General features: G+C 22.2%; 1 protein-coding gene across 2 annotated transcripts in view; it reads left to right on the top strand.

The window, feature by feature from the left end:
- Nucleotides 1-23785, top strand: part of LOC109604214 (DNA-binding protein D-ETS-3) — a 149987-nt gene that overhangs the window by 7865 nt on the left and 118337 nt on the right. Inside the window, exons 1-3 of one of the 2 annotated variants that reach the window (XM_049962838.1) lie at nt 9985-10086; nt 15928-16141; nt 16259-16397. In XM_049962838.1, the coding sequence (XP_049818795.1) occupies nt 10082-10086; nt 15928-16141; nt 16259-16397 (358 nt within the window). In that variant the 5' untranslated portion in view covers nt 9985-10081. Of the gene's footprint in view, nt 1-9984; nt 10087-15927; nt 16142-16258; nt 16398-23785 lie in introns of those variants that run through there. The other variant, XM_049962839.1, reaches the window with a different exon arrangement.

Genomic DNA, 23785 nt, shown 5'->3' on the forward strand with positions numbered 1-23785 from the left:
ATAATATTATATTTAATTGTTCAGAATTTCAGACAAGGAAATTTATAAAAGAAGCAATAATAATTGGGGAATACATTGAATATAAATTCGGGTAAAACAATGTAAATTTAAGTATTCAGGAGAACAATGTTTGCGGTGCGTCTCCGCAGGAAAATCAGGAACAGACCAACGTAAACAGCACCATTCATCAGCGAAATATTTACACGTTAATTTAATAATGGAAACATAGGGCCGAGCAACGGGCACGTTGAAATATTAGTCCGGGACCCGATAGCGACGCACGTCGTCCCCCAAAAACGCCGAGCATCCCCCGTGTACGTGCAGGGGTGGCGCGGACCCCGGTGGTGGGGGTAGGAACCGCCCCGCCCCCAAGAGGAACCGCCACTTGCGATATTGTTTCCTGCCATTCCTGACGACGCTTCGTGTTCCGCAGGACCTGTACTACACTTCCTGTCGGCACTGCCTTCCTGATCTGTCACCGAGCGATTCCTGGCCCCAAAAGGATCACGTCAATTAACCCGGTGCCGGTCAGTGGTGCGGCCCAGGACGTTCGCACATACTTTCCTCCTGTCGTCCGTCCGAGGTCCTCTTACGCGATTTCCTGTCGGCACCGTCGCGTTCACGCCGCCTTGCCACCCCCCATGGACGCGATCTGATACGACTGTGCTCCTGGTGGACTCGATCTTTTTACACGAAAACATTGACTTTTACCCAGAGCTTTATTTAAACATTTTGTTTTGTGCTTTTATCTGATACACCCGTAATATTTATGTGATATAAGAAGGTTGTCTTGAGGTAAGTTCAGCTACCCCACTTTTACGTCGTAAACAACAACTCGAAAGTTTATTTTCCTGCAATTGTTTATCGGTATTATATTATACATATATAAATTTAATTAAATGTATTTACTTTATATGTATATACTTTTTGAATGTTAATATTTAAACAAATTATTTTAAAATATATTCTATATAAATGAACCTTCATTATTCTGTTCTCCTATTAACATTTATTTTATTTAATCAGGATATCAAAACAATACAGAGGTGTACAACTTAATGCTCGTGAGCTTTTTCAAATATTTTATAAAAGAATTCCTTTACTTATCTTACATATTCATAATATTCTGATGGGTAATACGTTCATTTTGTAAACATCTTATCCTATAATTATTTATATTTAATAAACTATCACAATTGTTTACAATAAAATTGTGGCGTTAATAAATTATTATTATTATTAATTTGGATAATTCTTAATTAATTGATATATTAATTTGTTTGATTGGATTTTTTATAAATCTTGTAAATATTACACTGAATATTGATAATAATTTAATAAGAGTATTGTATGTATTAACTTATATTTCTTGTACATTTAAAATGTAAGGGGAAAATTAATTATTTCTTACCTTTATAAATATATTTTAATAATTTTATATATAAATATTCAAATTTAAGTATGTGTATTAAATTATAAATAAAATTTTTATTTGTTATTTCGTACCAATAATAATATTATTAATTAAGTTAATAATAAAATAAATAAATTACTCTGTAAAGTCCAATACTTCTAATAAAATTCATAAAATGTTTAAACAAAAAACAGATTTGACAACAATTAAATAAATTAAACATTTCGATCTATTAAAAAAATACATATATTTCAAATTTATTTGTTAATATTTTCGTTATTTAACTTTATATTTTTGGTGGAAAAAAATACTATTTAAAGATTAAATGTGGATTCTTTTAGAATTTGTTGTGCTGCTAATTGCAATTAGAGTTTATAATAAAAGAATAAGATATACTAATTTACTGCAATTTTTATATGTATTAAATTATACAAATTTGTATATGTATATTATTGTATAATAGATATTAATAAACTTTCAAATATTTTAAATAATAACGTTGATATATTGACTTTAATGATAAATAAATTGTATAATTTATATATATGTATATGTATATATAAAATTCATTAAGAGTATTGTATTATGTTTTTATTTATATTTTAATATAAATAATTATCAGAATACTATTATAAAAATTTTATTTTCTTTTTCCTGAAAAATACCATATCACCATGTTCTTTAAAATTGAATCTTACCAAGTATATATTATATGCATTAAAATTAATTGGAAAATTAATATTTTTTTATTTTTGTGAATATATTTTAATAATCAAATATAAAATTGTACATTAACTTATATTAACTCATATTAAACAATACCATAGTCCTTAAAAAAGATATTTATTCTATATAAAAATTTTATAATGTTTTAAACAATCAGGTTTATATTGTATATTGACTTTAAATTAATGGTTAATGATTTGTATTCATACTAATTAACTAAGATATTTTAATTGTATCTTATCAATAATATTAAAAACATGTTAGTAGTTTTTAAAATTTAATATTTGTGATAAAACTGGTCAAGAACATAGTTCTATAATAGAAACTCACCAAGTAAAGTATAACAATCTATTTAATGTGCATAAAAATATTATATAATATAAAATTATACAAATTTTTGTGTGTTTATTAACTCATATTAAATAATAGTTTAATCCTTGTATAAAAAGCTATTTATTATATACAATAAACATTAAATTTTATACAATAATGTTTATATATTGACTTTGAATTAATAAATCTTTTGTATTCATACTAATTAACCAAGATATTTTAATTAATTTAATTGTATCATATCAATAATATTAAAAACAATTTAGTAGTTTTTAAAATTCAATATTTATGATAAAATTGGTAAAGAATGTGTGTTCTTTAAAATAGAAACTCACCAAGTAAAGTATAACCTTAATCTATTTTATATGTTTTAAAATATAATATAATATAAAATTATACAAATTTGTGTATGTATATTAACTCATATTAAATGATAATTTAATCCTTAAATAAAAAGCTATTTATTATATATAATAAACATTAAATTTTATAATATTTTAAACAATAACGTTTATATATTGACTTTAAGTTGATAGTAAATTATTTGTATTTATATCACATCAATAATTTTAAAAATAATTTAGTAGTTTCAATTCAATTCAATATTTATGGACAAAAAAAATTGAACAAGAATATTTTACCAGAAAAAAAAAAAAATGAAAATAATAATAATTAAAAAATTTGAACAAGAAATTTCACAAACAACTTCTTGTTTCCTTTTAAATTCACTTGTTGATGCTTCTGTTATTGCTAAATTTATTTGTTTAAGGAAATAATTATTTTTTTTTTTTTAATTTATTTATTGTATGTTCATAATAAAACAAGATATTTTAGTTTAACATAAAAATAAGTAATACAAATAATGAACATAAATAGTTAATTAAATTTTTAACTTTTACAATAATTTAAATTTTTTAGGCCTCACTTTTATACACGTTCTATAAAATATACTCATTAAGGAACGTTATAATATTTGAAGATTATATATATAATTTTTTATTTTATAAATTTATTATGCATAATAAACAATAAATTTTATAATATATTAAATAAATACGTTTATATATTGACTTTAAATTAATAGTAATTAATTTGTATTTATACTAATAATCAATTATTCAATTATTTTACCATATTTTTTTATATCAATAATTTTAAAAATAATTTCAATACTTAATATTTTAACACATTTTCAAATATTGTTACTGTTTTTTTCCTGCAAAACTCCACTCCACTTCTACGTCCTCTAAAATATAAATTAAACTAAATAACTTATAATCGTAGTGTATATTAAAAGTATTTTGTAATTGGAACATTAATAATTTATTATTACAGATTATCCTTCAATAATTCCATATAAAATCAATTATCAATTAAATTATATCAAATATATGTTAAATAAAAAAAAATTATGATAGGCTCATTTAAAATAATGAGGAGTAATATGTATTTATTCTAATAAAGTTAGAATTTTTAATTGTTACATTTTAAATGTGTTATAAATATTCAACAAAACTATTTTACAATAAAAAATGAAAATATATACAATAATAATTAAAAAATTTAAACAGATTAATATTCCATGAAAATTTTATAGTCAGTTTCTAAATTCACTTATTAATGTTTCCATTAATCTTAATTGTTTTAAGGAAATAATAATCAAATTATTTAGTATTATCAAATTTATTAACAATTATATTTTCTAATAAAACAAAGGATACTTAATCTACAATTTTTCAAGTAATCTTTCTTTCTATTATTATTAAGATAAATAAAGAATGAATATGAGTAATAATTAATTATTTATTAGTTGTTTTTACAACAATTTTAAATGCTTTGTTTTGTAAAAGTTCACTACTTCTATAAAATTAAAATTCTCATTAACATCTCATTTAACATAGCTATTTTATTGTGAATTGTTAATCAGTTATCTATCTTTATTTGTTTCGTTGAAGTTTGTTGATTAAAATCGTAAAGATAATATTCGTAAGGTAATATTACGATTTACAATAAACATTTTGAAAGGGGCGACGTGTGGAATATTATGTACAAAATAAATAATTATTTATAATATATATACATATTTTAATAATTTTGTAAAAAATTATAATAAATAATTAAGGAACAAATTTAATTTATTTTAGATTCAAAATTTCAAAATAATCTAATAGCACCTAAAATTCAATATTTATTATAAAATTCACCAAAAATGTTTCACAAAAATAAACGCAGATAGTACAAATATTAATTTAAAACATTTAAATAACTTTAATAATTTAAATTTTTGCTTTATTTCAAATACGACTTGTTGATGTTTCCATTATTGTCAACTTCTTTTCCTTAAAGGAAATAATAATAAAACTTTATAAGGAGCTTTATGTGATTTTTTTTTTTAATTTATTGTATTGTAAATTGCAATTAAAATTTATAATTAAACAAAAGGATATTTTAATCTTCATGTAATCATTTTTATGGTATTAATGTAAAAGAAGTAAGTAAAATAAAGAATGTACGTGACTGATAATTATTTGTTTTTTTAAAAACATTTTTCAATAATTTTAATTTCTTTATCCTGTGAAACTTTACCATGATACGTCATTTTTTTATCATGTAGAAATTACAGTCCTGTGGAAAAATAATAATAAATATATTAATTTTAATCATTTACATGTTATGATACATTTTTTAATAAAATTTAACTTCTAAAATTTAACAAGAGTATTGCACAAGAAAAAGTCGAAATTATATAAGATTAATTATAAAAAGTTACCTGGTTCCATCTATTTCAAGAAATTATAACTTTTTAGAATGCTAAATGTAGATTTTTTTTAAATTAATTGTATTGCAAATTGTAGTTACAATTTATAGTAAAAATATTTAAGAATTAAGAAAAAAAGAAAAAAAGGAACATGACTAGCAATTAAATATATTTTTTTTTTACGTATTTTGTAACAAATTTAATTTCTTTGTCCTGCAAAATTGCGTCATCACCCCCTTTAAAACTGAAAGTCACATTTATTTGTACCCACACCATTTGGCAGGCAAAGTTTTTTCGTCCGAAGTGGAGACGACAGCTCTGGCCGAAAAAAAAAGCCAACATAAACGATAGTAGTTGGTTGCATTTAGATATGAATAGTTATATGGGTATAATAGATCGTTGGGTCCGGCTTTTCGACTATATTTCACATTTTTATCAGTTCCGGTGTGTGACAAAGTCTTGTCGTGCAACATAAAGCACGAACCGCACCTCAACGCAAACGACGCTGCTCTTGGTGGCCTTATCTATGTTTTTGTATTTAAATAAAATTTTCCTAAAGTCATATACTAAATTTATTACATTATAACATTGTTAAAGAAACTGGTATAATTTTTAAAACTATATTTATAATAGGTTTCACAAAAATCTGTTGTAAATTGTAAGAAAATGAGGATTTGCTCTATTTATAAAGTGTCTAGTAAAACTAGTGACCATTTTATTTATGTTCCAACCACAATATAGCCGAACAGTCTCTTAATCATTTGTAAATAAAGCTTTTCTGTCACAAGTTTGAGTTGGTGCCAAAGAAGGAGTGTGGTAAAAACTCAAATATACTTCCAACAAACACACACATATTTGCAAATATAAATTTAAACGGCGATATAATTTATATTCATTGTTAAAAAACTGTTTATAAATTCAAAATGTTTATGTTGCAAGTTTTATAATTTATTAAACACTAGAATCTGAAAAAAAAATTATAAAGTAACAATTTACAATGTTATCATTAAATCAGCTCGGCATATAAATTTATAGTGTTTTAAATAAATTCTTGAGATTCTAGCAATGTTCATACGATAATTAATATTTAATGTTGGCAAAGAAAATGTGTTAAGTTTTAACAAAAACTTGAATTTAATTAATTAACTTACTTATTGAAATTCATATTTGGTTAAAAAATAAATATAAGATTTTTTAACTAAAATATTGTGATATGAATGAATGAATACTTCGTTGTCAATTTACAAATATTTTGGAAATCAAGTAAATTTACGGCTCAGACATGTACAGATATGTAATTATTTTTATGTTTACAATTTTTATTATTAAAAATTAACTGTATATTAATATTTGTGTTAAATAACTCACTGTCACAAATAGAATATAATAAATTAATCGCTTATATACAGGAAATCTGTAAAAAATCTTGAAATGTGTATATAATTAGTTTTTTCCATAAAAAATCCACAAAAATACTCTAAATGCTTAATTATGTCACTATTTTTAAACTTACTTTACTAAATTTGTACTTATTTTATTTATATAAATTATAAAATGTTTAAAATATTATATAAAGAATCATGTTATTATAGGCACAAGTAAAAATTAACAAACTTTAGGAATAGTTATTTTGAATTTATAAAGTTGACAAAACTTCATAAAATTTCTAAAATCGTCTAAACTGTTAATACAGAATAACTTACTTCAAATACAAAATGTATTTCAATAAATATTTTAAATGATATACTGAATTCACAAAAATTTAATTAATTAATTTTTATAACAAAATTTTCAATAAACTAACTAATTACCACAAATAGAATACAATAAACTTATCATTATCTCAGAAAGAATTAAAGAAAATATATGATTAAAAAACCTGTACCAAATTTGTTTTTTCATAATAAATTTCAAATTTTTATAGTTCATAATAAGTTCCCAATGTTTTCAAAGAACTAAGTTATCACAGTAAAAAATAAAAATTAAAAAAACTAGAATTAATTATTTTGAATTTATTATAATATAATTATTACTGAATAACTTACACCAAATACAATTTAAAATGTTTTTCAATAAATATTTTAAATATTTTTTTATTTTATATAGTAAACTTTCATTATAATTATAAATTGTGATTAAAAAATGTGTACTTAATTTGTTTTTCATTCATTCAACTATTTACATATTAAAAATTAAATTTAGGCTGTCTTAAACAAACATTTAATTTAAAATTACTTTTTACTTATTTACCCATACTTTATATTAAGTTATTATTATACAAAGAACTAACTAATCATGATAATAAAATTAACTTTAGAAATAATTATTATGAATTTAGGAAAATTTTCATTAAAATATTTAAAATATCATAGAATAACTTACACTTAATAAAACTTAAAATCTTTTTCAATAAATACTTTAATAATGTTATACCGAATGCACATTTTTTTTAATCTATTAATTTTTATAACAAGATTTTCAATAAATTAACTCATTATCACAAATGGAATACAAAAAATTTATATAAAAAATAATGTATTAATATTTTATTAGTCATTAAATAATAATACTTATTTTTTGTATAATATTATGATTTAATATAGAACGTGAATAAATAAGTATAAACTAATTTTACATTAAATAATTGTCAAAAGAGTCTAAATTTAATTTTTAACAGGTAAATTTTTTAATAATTATAATTAACAAGGTAATAAATAAAAATTAAATACATTCATATTTTATATTTTATTAAATAGTAAAATTAAAAAAGTTAATAAAATTATTATAATTAAAATTCAAATACATATTTTACTAAAATTCTTTAAAATAATTATTATTAAAAAAATAAATAAAAATTAACAAATATAGAAATAATTAATTTATAATTTCAAATTTTTTACAAATTTTTATTAAAATTAAAACTTAAAATAATTTTTTTTTTAAAGTATTTTAAATATTATATAATATTCACAATTTTTTTTATTTATTTAATTATTATTTATTTTATTAATTTTTGTAAACAATTTTAAATAAATTAACTTATTACCACACACAGAATACAGTACAAATTACAAACAATTTAACAAAAAAAGAAAATATGTGATTCAGAAATCTGTTTTTAATTTATTTTTTCGTAATAAATTTAAAAATTTTTATAGTTATCAAAAAATATTATTACTATTATTATTAGTTATTAAATTATGAAATTAAAGAAGTGATTAATATTATTAATCAACTATTTACATGTTATGTATGTATATACAAATATTTAATTTAAAATTAATTTCATAGTTCATAAATATTATTCATAATTAAAAAATTGTCTGAAATCCATACATTATAATAAACTAACACTGGTTAGTAACTAAAAAATATAAATAAATATTAATTATTAAGTTTTTTATTTTAATGATACTTTTCACATATTTACTCAAACAATACAATACATATATATTGATATTATAAAATTTGCATTAAATAATAACTGGGGTAAAAAAAGGTATTAAACACATTATAGTAAATTGAAAATCAATTGTACTCTAATTTGTATGTACAAAATGGAATAAAATTATAAAATATACTTTTTTCTTTAATATATATTAAAACTATTTATGTAATTTATAATTTATATTAATTATAAAAATAAGTAAAAATTAACAAACTTTAGGAATAGTTATTTTGAATTTATAAAGTTGACAAAACTTCATAAAATTTCTAAAATCGTCTAAACTGTTAATACAGAATAACTTACTTCAAATTATAAAAATAAGTAAATACGAGTAAGTTTCTTCTACTAATAATTTATTAATAACTAAATATGTATTTTTCTGACTATAGAAAATGTTAAATAAATTATTCATAATTATTCATTTTTTTTATTGACATAATATTTCAACAAAAAATATATGTAAATTTGACAATAAATCAAAAGACTTATTTATTAATGATAAATATATATATATATATATATATATATATATATATATATATACATATATATATATATATATACATATATATACATATATATATATAATGTATTATCAATGATGATCTTATGATGATGACAAATTTTTGGTAATTACAAAAATGTAGGTCTAATTAGTTTTTATACTGAAATAATCAAAAACAAAAAATGTTTTTTAATTAATCAATTTATATATGGTAAATTGTAATCGAACAATAACAAAAGAAATAATTGAAATGAGCCATTTAAATAAGCCAAACGTTAAATTTGTGGTGTTTTTCAAAAGGAAGTCAGCTAATTAGCCTTTTATAAACAAACAAACACTCCAATCACACAATTTGACGTAACGACTTCCTCCGCGTCCCAACGGCTGACCGTCCAGTCCCGTCCAGTCCCGTCCAGTCCCGTCCATTTCGCCTAATGCAATAAACATGCAATATAAAAAAATTACTTTCAAATAATGGAAGTGGCATTAATCTAAAAATAAAATTTGTAAAACAGTGCATAATGAGATGAGGGACCTCTTCCTGTAACTTAATTGAAACGGAAGCGAACAATCGCGGCGGCCGCGACAAACTCGCGTGGCCTACTAGACGTACTCGTAAATTGTGTATACTAAATATTAAAGCTCGCGATACCGTCACACTCCACTCCTATTTTATACTATTTAGTCCTGCCGGCGTGTCCTTTTTGCTTTTGCCGTTCGCCTTCGACTTCGCATTTGCATTTGCTTTTGCTTTTGTGTGCGTGTGTGCTGTTTCCAATCGATACGGGAAGAGGGAAGACTCGATTTTTGTTTTGTTGCGGTTGTTCCAGGGACTGGCGAAATTGTTATTTTGCGTTTGGGATGTCTTAATTGAGTGAACGGACCAAAGGACCAAACATGAGGTGACGGTTACTATTTTAGATGTACAATTTAGAAACTTTTATATATTTTTTTATTAATAAGTGCTCATGTACCGGATATGTACCTAAATATTAAATATTTTTTGTATAATATTTGGTCTGTCAAAATTTATGTGACTAACATTCTATTTTTGTTATTATAATTAATAACAAATTTTGTAATATTATTAACTTAGACCTCATAGAACACAATTTACAATAACAATTTATTAAAGAAGTGACTTTAAATATCCTATTTATTGAACCTATAAGTTTCAAATTCAACTTGTTAATAACTTTCGAACTATATTTTTGAAAACTATAATATATTTATTAAAAATATATTTTTTCTTTGCAGTTTAATAATAATTTTTATGTATATGGTTTGTTTAATAACCATTTATTCAAACTCATATATTTAGTTTAAAAACAGAAAAATTAAATTCATAAATTATTTGTCAGTTCTATTCTGATTTTTTTATTTATTTACCAAATTATATACTTATTTGTTATTTATAAATATATTATTATTATATATTATAATAAAATAAACAATATATTAGATATCCAATTGTCGAATCATGAAAATATAGATACACATGTACAAGAAAAATATTATTATTAATTTATTAAAAATATATTTACAAAATTTTATTTATTTAATGTTTAATATAATATAAAGTGTTTTTCATTCCTTTTTTATCAAAATACATTTCTGATAACAATGAAAAACGATTCACATATTTCAGACATATCCACTTATCAAAATATACACTATAAATGTAATAAGTAATTACATTAACTAAATTTCATTTAAACAGTCAAAAAAAAATATATTTTAATAAATTATCTTATATTGTTAATTTCAATTGTGAATATAAATCAATTCTGATTATAAATCAGAATTAAAAATAATAAATAATAATAATAAAATTATATATATTCATTATTATTTATGTTATACATAAAACTTGAATAACTTAATTTTTTTTTCTGAAACATACACTTGTACATGTATGTTTTTTTAAGTTAAGTTCCTTCTAATAATAATTTGTTAATAACTAAATAAATATTTGTTGATATAGAATAGAAAATATTAATTAAATGAATATATACGTTTTTTTTTTTCAAAATCAAATTTAGTAATTAAGAAATTTATATATATATATATATATATATATATATATATATATATATATATATGTATATATATATATATATATATATATATATATAAAGAATTATGGTAACAGAAGAAAAACAGAGGTAAATTGTGTAACTTTTAATATTTTATATCAATTATTGATATTGATTGTATATAATATTATTTTAATAAAAATGATTAGAAACTAAATATATTTCTGATAATAATGAAAAACGATATATTTATTATTTATATAATATTTGCTTAGACAATTTATAAATTAAACTATTTTCACAATTATATCAAATCATTCATTCATCATGATTTTTAACTCAGTATGAACACTAATTAGAATAGAATATATATTAAAACTATAAATGTAATTTATAATTTAAATTAAACATAAAAAAGTTTATAAATTTGACTGTCAATGTACACTAAATCAAAAAAGTTAAAATTTGTTAGTGATAATGGATGTCCAGAAAAACATTTACTTTATTAACATCACATTTATATAAGTTTAAATTATAAATAAATAAATAATAACATATAATAAATAACAATAAATATAACATGTTAAATAAATTATTTAATTTTTTTATTAATACAGTATAGTAACATAAATAAATAGATAATAACATATAATAAATAACAATAAATATAACATGTTAAATAAATTATTGGTAATTATTCAATTTTTTTATTAATACAATATTTCAACATAAAAATATATAAATTTGATTATAAATGTACAATAAATCAATATATATATATATATATATATTTGTTATAAATATATATTTGATGTCCATAAAAACATTTACTTTATTCACATCATATTCATAGTTTATAAATATAACTATTTTTCACAATAAAAAAATCTCAAATAGAATTGGTTTGTAACTATATTTTTAATAATAAATATAAAACAAAAAAAAATGTGACACAAATAATTATTAATTATTCAGTTTTTTAATAAACTTATAACATTTGGAATAAATTATAATTCGATAGGAATAAATTTTTTATTACACTTATTAAAGATAAACAGTATATTACTTAGTTCTGTTGTAAAATGTGTAATAATTAAACAGTATTATTAAACTGACAAACTGAATTATTGGTTGGTATGTTTTTGTCTTAATAATATGTCTTAATAATAATAATATTATTCAAGAATACTTACAGTAACTAACTTTCATTTAGATTAAACAAAAAAAGAAAAAATAAAAAACTAACTATAAAAATGCATAAAAAAAGTTTATAAATTTAAATAAAAATTTAAGCAACTAAATATATTTTTAATATCAATAAAAAACGTCAAATAAATAATTGTTCAGTTTAGTTTTTCCTTTGTTGTTATTATTTACATAGTATCTACACAAACAAATTATAAATAACACTTTTTCCATAATAAATTAAAAAATACATAGTGTAGTTTAATCACCCGGGGTATCATTTGAAATTACCGTATACATACTTCGATAAAAAAATCATCAACGTTGAACGTACGTTAAAACATAAGAAACATAATTCTGAACAGTTTATCTCACATAATAACTTTAAAATAGTGAAACTAAATTAGACAACGATATTATAAAAAATTAACAAGATATTAGATGTCCGAAAACACTGCTCTCATCTAGAAATCTATACATGAAAAATACTATTTTACGAGATCATATTATTTCTAAATAAACAAGGATAACAATAAAATGATTGCAAATTTCGAAATACTGAAACAGAATGTGAGAGGGATTTGAAATAAAAAGCCGCCACCACGTACAAATTTTACACATGACACCGACAAACATTCGAAAGATTTAAACTAAGAAAATATACTCTATATTTCAACAAACAGAAAAAACACAGATATTAGAACAAAATGAGGCATTATGAATAAGAAATATGTAAAAATTCCTACCTAGATTTTGATTAAGTAATCGCACATCCGAACTACTTGAACTCTCGAACGGAAGAGAGCGAATCCTACCATTGGTCTAAACTTTTTATAAACTTATTACAATCTTGAACAAAAATGATTGATACAGTGACAATCATAAATAATATTACATTAATTAACTCGAATCCCTAAACATTAAACAACAATAACAATCGTATACTTAATATAATAATACATATTTAAATATATCTAACAATAACAATATTCATTAGTTTTAATACAATATTTATTCGAATGGTCACCCCATACTGAAAAAAGATGAAGTCAAAGATAGCGTGAACTTAAATTTAAACACAAACCACTGCAAAACATGTCCATTTCTACAATCATGTAAAATATACTACGAAATATCATTTGGATTATTGTCATTAAAAAATAGATTTACAAAAGTACTTTATTTATAAATTGAAATAAAAAATTAATTATCAAAATAATATAACTAAATGTATGTAATTTATAATTTAAATTATTTTTTTTTTTAAGTTAAACAAGTAAAACTAAATAATTTTCTTCTAATAATAATCTATTAATAATTAAATATATATTTTTTATGACCATAGAAAAAGTTAATTAAATAATTGATATCAGTCAGTTATTTTTCCTTATTCATACAATATTTATACAAATTATGAAAACTCGTTGGTTATTAACTAATTTTTTTAAATATTAATAGGAAACGTCAAATAAATAATTGTGTATTATTCATTTTTCCCTTATTGTTATTGTTGATATTTACATAATATGTACACAAACAAATTATAAATAAGAGTTTATTCATAATACAGTAAAAAATTTCCAATATTTCTTTAATTACTTTACTCATTTGTGGATATTTAAATAAACATTATTATATATTATTTATTCATATTAATTATATAATAAAAATTATATTAAATAACATAATAATAATATTATAATAAATTGGAAATTGTATTATAATAATTATGAATAAAATAGAATATAATATAAATTTTATTAGATAGATTAAAATATATTTATTATTTTTTAAAGTCTTATATATTAAAAAATAAATTAACAAAATTTACTTTATTTACTCTTTAAGTTATCTAAATAAAATCAAGTTCATTCTAATAATAATTTATTAATAATTAAATATATATTTTTATATGTTCACAGAAAATTATAAATATATATAATAAAAATACATATATAAAATAAATATATTATAAAAATATATATTTTATATTTATTTTAATATTATTGTTGTTGTATGTTATATATTCTCAAAAAACAAAATATACTTGAAACTTTATTTAATTACTTTACTCATTTGTTAATGTTAAAAAAATCAATTTACTATATATTTTGTATCAATATTATTGAACAAACTTCACACATTTCAGACATACCACCTTATCAAAGTATATAATATACTACTTATCAAAATATATACTATGTATGTAATAAGTAATTACTAAATTTCATTTAAACAGTCAATAAAAAATAGATTTTAATGTTGTTAATTTCAATTGTGTATATAAATCAATTCTGTTTATAAATCAGAATAAAAAATAATAAATTATAATAATAAAACTATGTATACACATTATTATTTATATTATACAAAAAATTTGAATAACTTGATTTTTTTTCTGAAACTACTCTTATACATGTATGTTTCATTAAGTTCATTCTAATAATAATTTGTTTAATAACTAAATAAGTATTTGTTAAATAAATATTAAGTTTTTTTTCCTTATTCATATATTATTTAAACAAAAAAATATACGTAAATTTGACATCAATAAAACAAAAAAACTTAAAAATTTGTCGTGATTAAATATATTTTTTATGTCCATAATAAACGTCATATATGAATTAATAATTCTGTGTTTTACCTTATTATTCATATTTACATAAAAGTGTATAATATATAATAAATTGTGAAAATTGTTTAGTAACTAATATATATTTTTGATGTTAATAAAAAACGTCAGATAAATTATTGTTTATTTTTTATTTTTTCCATATTGTTATTATTTCTATTTAAGTATAAAAATAAAAATAGAAATTTCAGATATTATATATAATTAAGACATTATTTTTTAACTACTGTTCTGATATTTTAATATTTAAATAAACAATTTATTAATTATTATTGAAAAATTTGTAGCCAATTTTATTATCTTTATTGATTCGTATGTTTTTATTATTCTGATGGTCACTTTAAACCATATTTTAATAGTATTAGTGGACGTGAATTTTGTTTTTGATTTTCTCAATTTCAAAATGTATCTCTTATAATTAATTGACCACTGATAGATAATATACGTTCAATCTACTTCCTTAATAATAATAATAATTTTGTTCAAATTTCTATATTTAAACTTTTCTCTTTTCCTTCAAATCAACCGTCAAAGTTTTTGAACAATTTTCCTAAAGGAAATGAATATACCACTTCAAACTTTGTTATGCAACCAAAATTTGAAATAAAATACACGTAAATGTATTTAAAGAGCAGAATGAAAATGTTATAAATATTTATGAAGATTGATAGAAATATGTTTCTTTCATCAAGTAAATTTAGTGATTACTCAAATATTAAGTGATTTTCAAATTCACTTAATATGTCTAAAGTAATCCAGTAACAATCAGAGACCTTTTGTTTTCGATAAAATCTATTCATTATTAAAATAATTTAACATAATTAATGTTTACAATCAAAGAGATTGTAAATTTTTGTAATTTTAGCTGAACATATTGTTTCTGTTTAAAGGAAAAAGTGTCCGTTGAGGCGCAAAATGTACGAAAGCTCGTGTTCGTATCAGGGCGCCCTGGAACTTAAACGCAGTACGACCACCACCTGTCCACTGGGCATCAAAACCGAAGAGTTCGGCTCAGCCGCCGACTGGCCTGCCTACAGGTTCTGCAACCCCAGCACCTTTGAACAGCTGAAGCAGAGCGTGGAAAAGGCCAAAGCTGCTTTACAGGTAATCCTGAAGAGTCAATCTGAATACATCCAACTTCGGTACTGTACAGTACTGCTTCAAATTAAGTTTTTACGTATAAAATAATTGTTTTACAGCATTTTTTCTCTACTTTTCTAGGACCGTAGTGGTTTTTTTGGTAACGGTAGTGCTTTTAGTGACTTGTATAATGTTTCAACGACGGGACGTTCACAAGAAAACTCAGTTCAAGACAGTAGTAGGCTACGTGACAATACAGAAGCAGACATTAAGAGAACAGGTAAGTTTTTAGCTAACTTTTTATAATTAAAACTTGTGTGGAACAAGGTGAAAGCCTCCCCACAATATTTAAGGACAAATAAACACAGTCCCCTATCAATAATTTAAAAAGTGTAAAGGGGCAAAATATTCCACGACAGAAAAAAAAACGCAATTAAATAATAAATTTCGGCCACGGACCCGGGAAATAGAGAGATGGGGACACGGCGAAACAATGGCCTGAAAAGAAATAATAAAGAATCCCTCTGAATTATAAATTCAAAGGAAACAAAAAGGACCGTGAAAGGAGTGCGCCGCCGTAAAGTTCCTCGAACGGGGAATATAAAAGAATAATAAAAGTGTGTTCACTTTTAAAATTAATGATTTATTTTGGTGTAGGATAAGATGGCGGCCCGGATTCGCTGCGGGCCGTGTGCCTGCTCGAACCGGAAATGGTGGTCCGGGCCGAGAGGCTGGGTACAGTTCAAATTGTTACCTGCACCGAAAGTTTTTGTATATGTGTTTATAATTGTGTGTTTTTTTATTTTTTATTTACAGTAAAAAGTAAAATATTATTATGACTATACTAATAAACAAAATGTGTTGATTAAAATCAATGCTATTATAAATAAATTTGAATATTATACATATACGTAAATAGTGATAATATTATAATATTAACAAAAAATGTCAATTTATAATACTATAATAATCAAGAATTCTAATTTAATATATCAGATTTGTCACAAATATATGTTGATCATAATTATAACTAATGTTTTAAAATATATTATTACATATCAATGAAATATCATTAAAATTATTCAAACCAAATATTAGTGATCAACACAATCGAATAAAAAATCATCTGAATAGAACTATTTACTAATTTATTTAATAAATAAATATGATTTGATCAGTGTGATCAATCGTTAGGAACGTTTTATTTGATTGCATCGTCGTTAGATAGTTCTTAATATGAGTATAAACAAATTAATTAATGTTAATCCATAATTAAAAAGCCATTTAGTTATTTATATATATATATATATATATGAAAAAAATATGAATATAACAATAAGAAAATAAACATATACTTGATTTATTCGATAGTCGTTAACTATTAGAATTATTCGAAAGGCAACAGACATTTTTATGCCATCTGCGAAATACGAATCGAATAGAACTATTTACTAATTTATTTAATAAATAAATATGATTTGATCAATGTGATCAATCGTTAGGTACGCTCTATTTGATTGCATCGTCGTTAGATAGTTCTTAATGTGAATATAAACAAATTAATTAATGTTAATCCATAACTAAAAAGCTATTTAGTTATTTATATATATTATTATTAAATTTATGATAATTTGTACATTTTCTTCTTAAAAAATATGAATATAACAATAAGAAAATAAACATATACTCGATTTATTCGATAGTCGTTAACTATTAGAATTATTCGAAAGGCAACAGACATTTTTTATGCCATCTACGAAATACGAATCGAATAGAACTATTTACTAATTTATTTAATAAATAAATATGATTTGATCAATGTGATCAATCGTTAGGTACGCTCTATTTGATTGCATCGTCGTTAGATAGTTCTTAATGTGAATATAAACAAATTAATTATTGTTAATCCATAACTAAAAAGTTATTTAGTTATTTATATATATTATTATTAAATTTATGATAATTTGTACATTTTCTTCTTAAAAAATATGAATATAACAATAAGAAAATAAACATATACTCGATTTATTCGATAGTCGTTAGCTATTAGAATTATTCGAAAGGCAACAGACATTTTTTATGTCATCTACGAAATACGAATAGAATAGAACTATTTACTAACTTATTTAATAAATAAATATGATTTGATCAATGTGATCAATCGTTAGATACGCTCTATTTGATAGCATTGTCATTAGATAGTTCTTAATGTGAATATAAACAAATTAATTAATGCTAATCCATAATTAAAAAGCCATTTAGTTATTTATATATATATTATTATTAAATTCATGATAATTTGTACATTTTCTTCTTAAAAAATATGAATATAACAATAAGAAAATAAACATATACTCGATTTATTCGATAGTCGTTAACTATTAGAATTATTCGAAAGGCAACAGACATTTTTATGTCATCTACGAAATACGAATAGAATAGAACTATTTACTAATTTATTTAATAAATAAATATGATTTGATCAATGTGATCAATCGTTAGATACGCTCTATTTGATAGCATTGTCATTAGATAGTTCTTAATGTGAATATAAACAAATTAATTAATGCTAATCCATAATTAAAAAGCCATTTAGTTATTTATATATATTATTATTAAATTCATGATAATTTGTACATTTTCTTCTTAAAAAATATGAATATAACAAAAAGAAAATAAACATATACTCGATTTATTCGATAGTCGTTAAATATTAGAATTATTCGAAAGGCAACAGACATTTTTATGCCATCTACGAAATACGAATAGAATAGAACTATTTACTAATTTATTTAATAAGTAAATATGATTTGATCAATATGATCAATCGTTAGGTACGCTCTATTTGATAGCATCGTCGTTAGATAGTTCTTAATGTGAATATAAACAAATTAATTAATGCTAATCCATAATTAAAAAGCCATTTAGTTATTTATATATATTATTATTAAATTCATGATAATTTGTACATTTTCTTCTTAAAAAATATGAATATAACAATAAGAAAATAAACATATACTCGATTTATTCGATAGTCGTTAGCTATTAGAATTATTCGAAAGGCAACAGACATTTTTTATATCATCTACAAAATATAAATAGAATAGAAATATTTACTAATTTATTTAATAAATAAATAAGATTTGATCAATATGATCAATCGTTAGGTACGCTCTATTTGATAGCATCGTCGTTAGATAGTTCTTAATGTGAGTATAAATAAATTAATTAATGTTAATTTATAATTAAAAAGTCATTTAGTTATTTTTTATATTATTAAATTCGTGATTTAATTAATATGTATAATTTCTTTTTATATACATGAATACCTATGCAAATAAAACATTAAATATATATTCGATTCACTCTATAGTTGCTAACTATTAGGATTTTTAGATAGGCAGGAGAAATAATAACTATTTTCTTATTACAACCAACGAAATGTAAATTAAATGATATAAAACTTTTTATTAAATTATTCAATATGTTGATGAAATATAACCAATCACGACATTCATTAAGGACAATTTATTTGATAGTATCATCATTCGATAGTTCTGAATATGAGTGTAAATGAATTAGTTAAAATTAATATTAAAAAATTATTGATTTATTTATTTATATAATGAAATAAATAATAAATAGCATATTTTCTTCTTAAAAAATATTAATATACCAATAAGAAAACAAATATATATTCGATACATTCGATAGTTGTTAACTATTAGAATTATTCGATAGGCAACAGAAATAATAACCACTTCATCACTATGAAATGTAAATTTAATAAAATAACACAATTTACTAATTTATTCAATACATTAATGATATGAAATCAAAGTTGACATCCATTAAGGCCATTTTATACGATAGCATCATCATTCGATAGTTCATAAGTATAAATAAATTAATTAATCATTTGTTTTTTATTTATATTACTAAATTGGTGATAAATTGTATATTTTCTTCTTAAAAAATATGAATTTGAGGTTGGGAAGACTTACAAATTTGGTTTATTCGATGGTGTTAATTATTAAAATTATTCGGTAAATATAAAATTATTATGTATTTTGGGTACTACGAAATGTCAACTGAATGGAAAAAAACTATTTATTAATTTAGTTAATTAATTACATAATTTTTTGAATAGAATTAGGAGAGTGTTAATTCATTTGTATTAAACTAATGACTTTGGTATTATTATTATTTACGAGAAATTATCATAAAAATATTCCCGTTTCAAATGTTCCTTCGTATCCCTATCAGGACCCGTAATCGCGAATCGGTTTAAATAAGCGTTACGAGAAACGTTCGTTCGCGTTGGGATGGCGACGCCGCAACGTGAAATAATGCAGGACGGACGGAGAGGAGCGCATCCTGCCGCGTGCAGAAATAACAAGGAGCACGTTTGTCCAATAAGATTGAGGCAGGGGTTGCCATGGATACCCGGTTTTCATCCCAGGATTGCCATCTTATATTTTGGTCGGTGTCACACCGATATTTGTGCCAATTTCGTTTGCGGTTTGGGGCCCTTCGATTCGAATATTTCTTTCAACCAACGACAATATTGTGTCACTTTATTATAAATCGATTATAACTACTTTTTAATAAACTTTTTTCTCAAAAATAAAATAAATAAATTTAAATAATTCTTTCTTTAAACATGTTTTCGATTAACAATAACTTCTTAAATTGTGGAAACAGATAAAACTTCTTCTTTGTTAAATGGAACTAAATTTCATGACTTATCTGAATGTTCCAAACGTCCATACTCTCTCTCTTCCAAATTTTTTCTTTTACTTTTACCGTTTGTAAATAAATTTAAATAAATCTTTCTTTAAACATGTTTTCGATTAACAATAACTTCTTAAATTGTGGAAACAGATAAAACTTCTTCTTTGCTAAATGGAACTAAATTTCATGACTTATCTGAATGTTCTAAACGTCCATACTCTCTCTCTTCCAAATCTTTTCTTTTACTTTTACCGTTTGTAAATAAATTTAAATAATTCTCTCTTTAAACATGTTTTCGATTAACAATAACTTCTTAAATTGTGGAAACAGATAAAACTTCTTCTTTGCTAAATGGAACTAAATTTCATGACTTATCTGAATGTTCTAAACGTCCATACTCTCTCTCTTCCAAATCTTTTCTTTTACTTTTACCGTTTGTAAATAAATTTAAATAATTCTCTCTTTAAACATGTTTTCGATTAACAATAACTTCTTAAATTGTGGAAACATATAAAACTTCTTCTTTACTAAATGGAACTAAATTTCATGACTTATCTGAATGTTCTAAACGTCCATACTCTCTCTCTTCCAAATCTTTTCTTTTACTTTTACCGTTTGTAAATAAATTTAAATAATTCTTTCTTTAAACATGTTTTCGATTAACAATAACTTCTTAAATTGTGGCAACAGATAAAACTTCTTCTTTGCTAAATGGAACTAAATTTCATGACTTATCTGAATGTTCTAAACGTCCATACTCTCTCTCTTCCAAATCTTTTCTTTTACTTTTACCGTTTGTAAATAAATTTAAATAATTCTCTCTTTAAACATGTTTTCGATTAACAATAACTTCTTAAATTGTGGAAACAGATAAAACTTCTTCTTTGCTAAATGGAACTAAATTTCATGACTTATCTGAATGTTCTAAACGTCCATACTCTCTCTCTTCCAAATCTTTTCTTTTACTTTTACCGTTTGTAAATAAATTTAAATAATTCTCTCTTTAAACATGTTTTCGATTAACAATAACTTCTTAAATTGTGGAAACAGATAAAACTTCTTCTTTGCTAAATGGAACTAAATTTCATGACTTATCTGAATGTTCTAAACGTCCATACTCTCTCTCTTCCAAATCTTTTCTTTTACTTTTACCGTTTGTAAATAAATTTAAATAATTCTTTCTTTAAACATGTTTTCTATTAACAATAACTTCTTAAATTGTGGAAACAGATAAAACTTCTTCTTTGCTAAATGGAACTAAATTTCATGACTTATCTGAATGTTCTAAACGTCCATACTCTCCCTCTTCCAAATCTTTTCTTTTACTTTTACCGTTTGTAAATAAATTTAAATAATTCTTTCTTTAAACATGTTTTCGATTAACAATAACTTCTTAAATTGTGGAAACAGATAAAACTTCTTCTTTGCTAAATGGAACTAAATTTCATGACTTATCTGAATGTTCTAAACGTCCATACTCTCCCTCTTCCAAATCTTTTCTTTTACTTTTACCGTTTGTAAATAAATTTAAATAATTCTTTCTTTAAACATGTTTTCGATTAACAATAACTTCTTAAATTGTGGAAACAGATAAAACTTCTTCTTTGCTAAATGGAACTAAATTTCATGACTTATCTGAATGTTCTAAACGTCCATACTCTCTCTCTTCCAAATCTTTTCTTTTACTTTTACCGTTTGTAAATAAATTTAAATAATTCTTTCTTTAAACATGTTTTCGATTAACAATAACTTCTTAAATTGTGGAAACAGATAAAACTTCTTCTTTGCTAAATGGAACTAAATTTCATGACTTATCTGAATGTTCTAAACGTCCATACTCTCTCTCTTCCAAATCTTTTCTTTTACTTTTACCGTTTGTAAATAAATTTAAATAATTCTTTCTTTAAACATGTTTTCGATTAACAATAACTTCTTAAATTGTGGAAACAGATAAAACTTCTTCTTTGCTAAATGGAACTAAATTTCATGACTTATCTGAATGTTCTAAACGTCCATACTCTCTCTCTCTCTTCCAAATCTTTTCTTTTACTTTTACCGTTTGTAAATAAATTTAAATAATTCTTTCTTTAAACATGTTTTCGATTAACAATAACTTCTTAAATTGTGGAAACAGATAAAACTTCTTCTTTGCTAAATGGAACTAAATTTCATGACTTATCTGAATGTTCTAAACGTCCATACTCTCTCTCTTCCAAATCTTTTCTTTTACTTTTACCGTTTGTAAATAAATTTAAATAAATCTTTCTTTAAACATGTTTTCGATTAACAATAACTTCTTAAATTGTGGAAACAGATAAAACTTCTTCTTTGCTAAATGGAACTAAATTTCATGACTTATCTGAATGTTCTAAACGTCCATACTCTCTCTCTTCCAAATCTTTTCTTTTACTTTTACCGTTTGTAAATAAATTTAAATAATTCTCTCTTTAAACATGTTTTCGATTAACAATAACTTCTTAAATTGTGGAAACAGATAAAACTTCTTCTTTGCTAAATGGAATTAAATTTCATGACTTATCTGAATGTTCTAAACGTCCATACTCTCTCTCTTCCAAATCTTTTCTTTTACTTTTACCGTTTGTAAATAAATTTAAATAATTCTTTCTTTAAACATGTTTTCGATTAACAATAACTTCTTAAATTGTGGAAACAGATAAAACTTCTTCTTTGCTAAATGGAACTAAATTTCATGACTTATCTGAATGTTCTAAACGTCCATACTCTCTCTCTTCCAAATCTTTTCTTTTACTTTTACCGTTTGTAAATAAATTTAAATAATTCTTTCTTTAAACATGTTTTCTATTAACAATAACTTCTTAAATTGTGGAAACAGATAAAACTTCTTCTTTGCTAAATGGAACTAAATTTCATGACTTATCTGAATGTTCTAAACGTCCATACTCTCCCTCTTCC

This window comes from Aethina tumida, chromosome 2 (genome assembly GCF_024364675.1).
Source record: "Aethina tumida isolate Nest 87 chromosome 2, icAetTumi1.1, whole genome shotgun sequence".
Lineage (NCBI taxonomy): Eukaryota > Metazoa > Arthropoda > Insecta > Coleoptera > Nitidulidae > Aethina > Aethina tumida.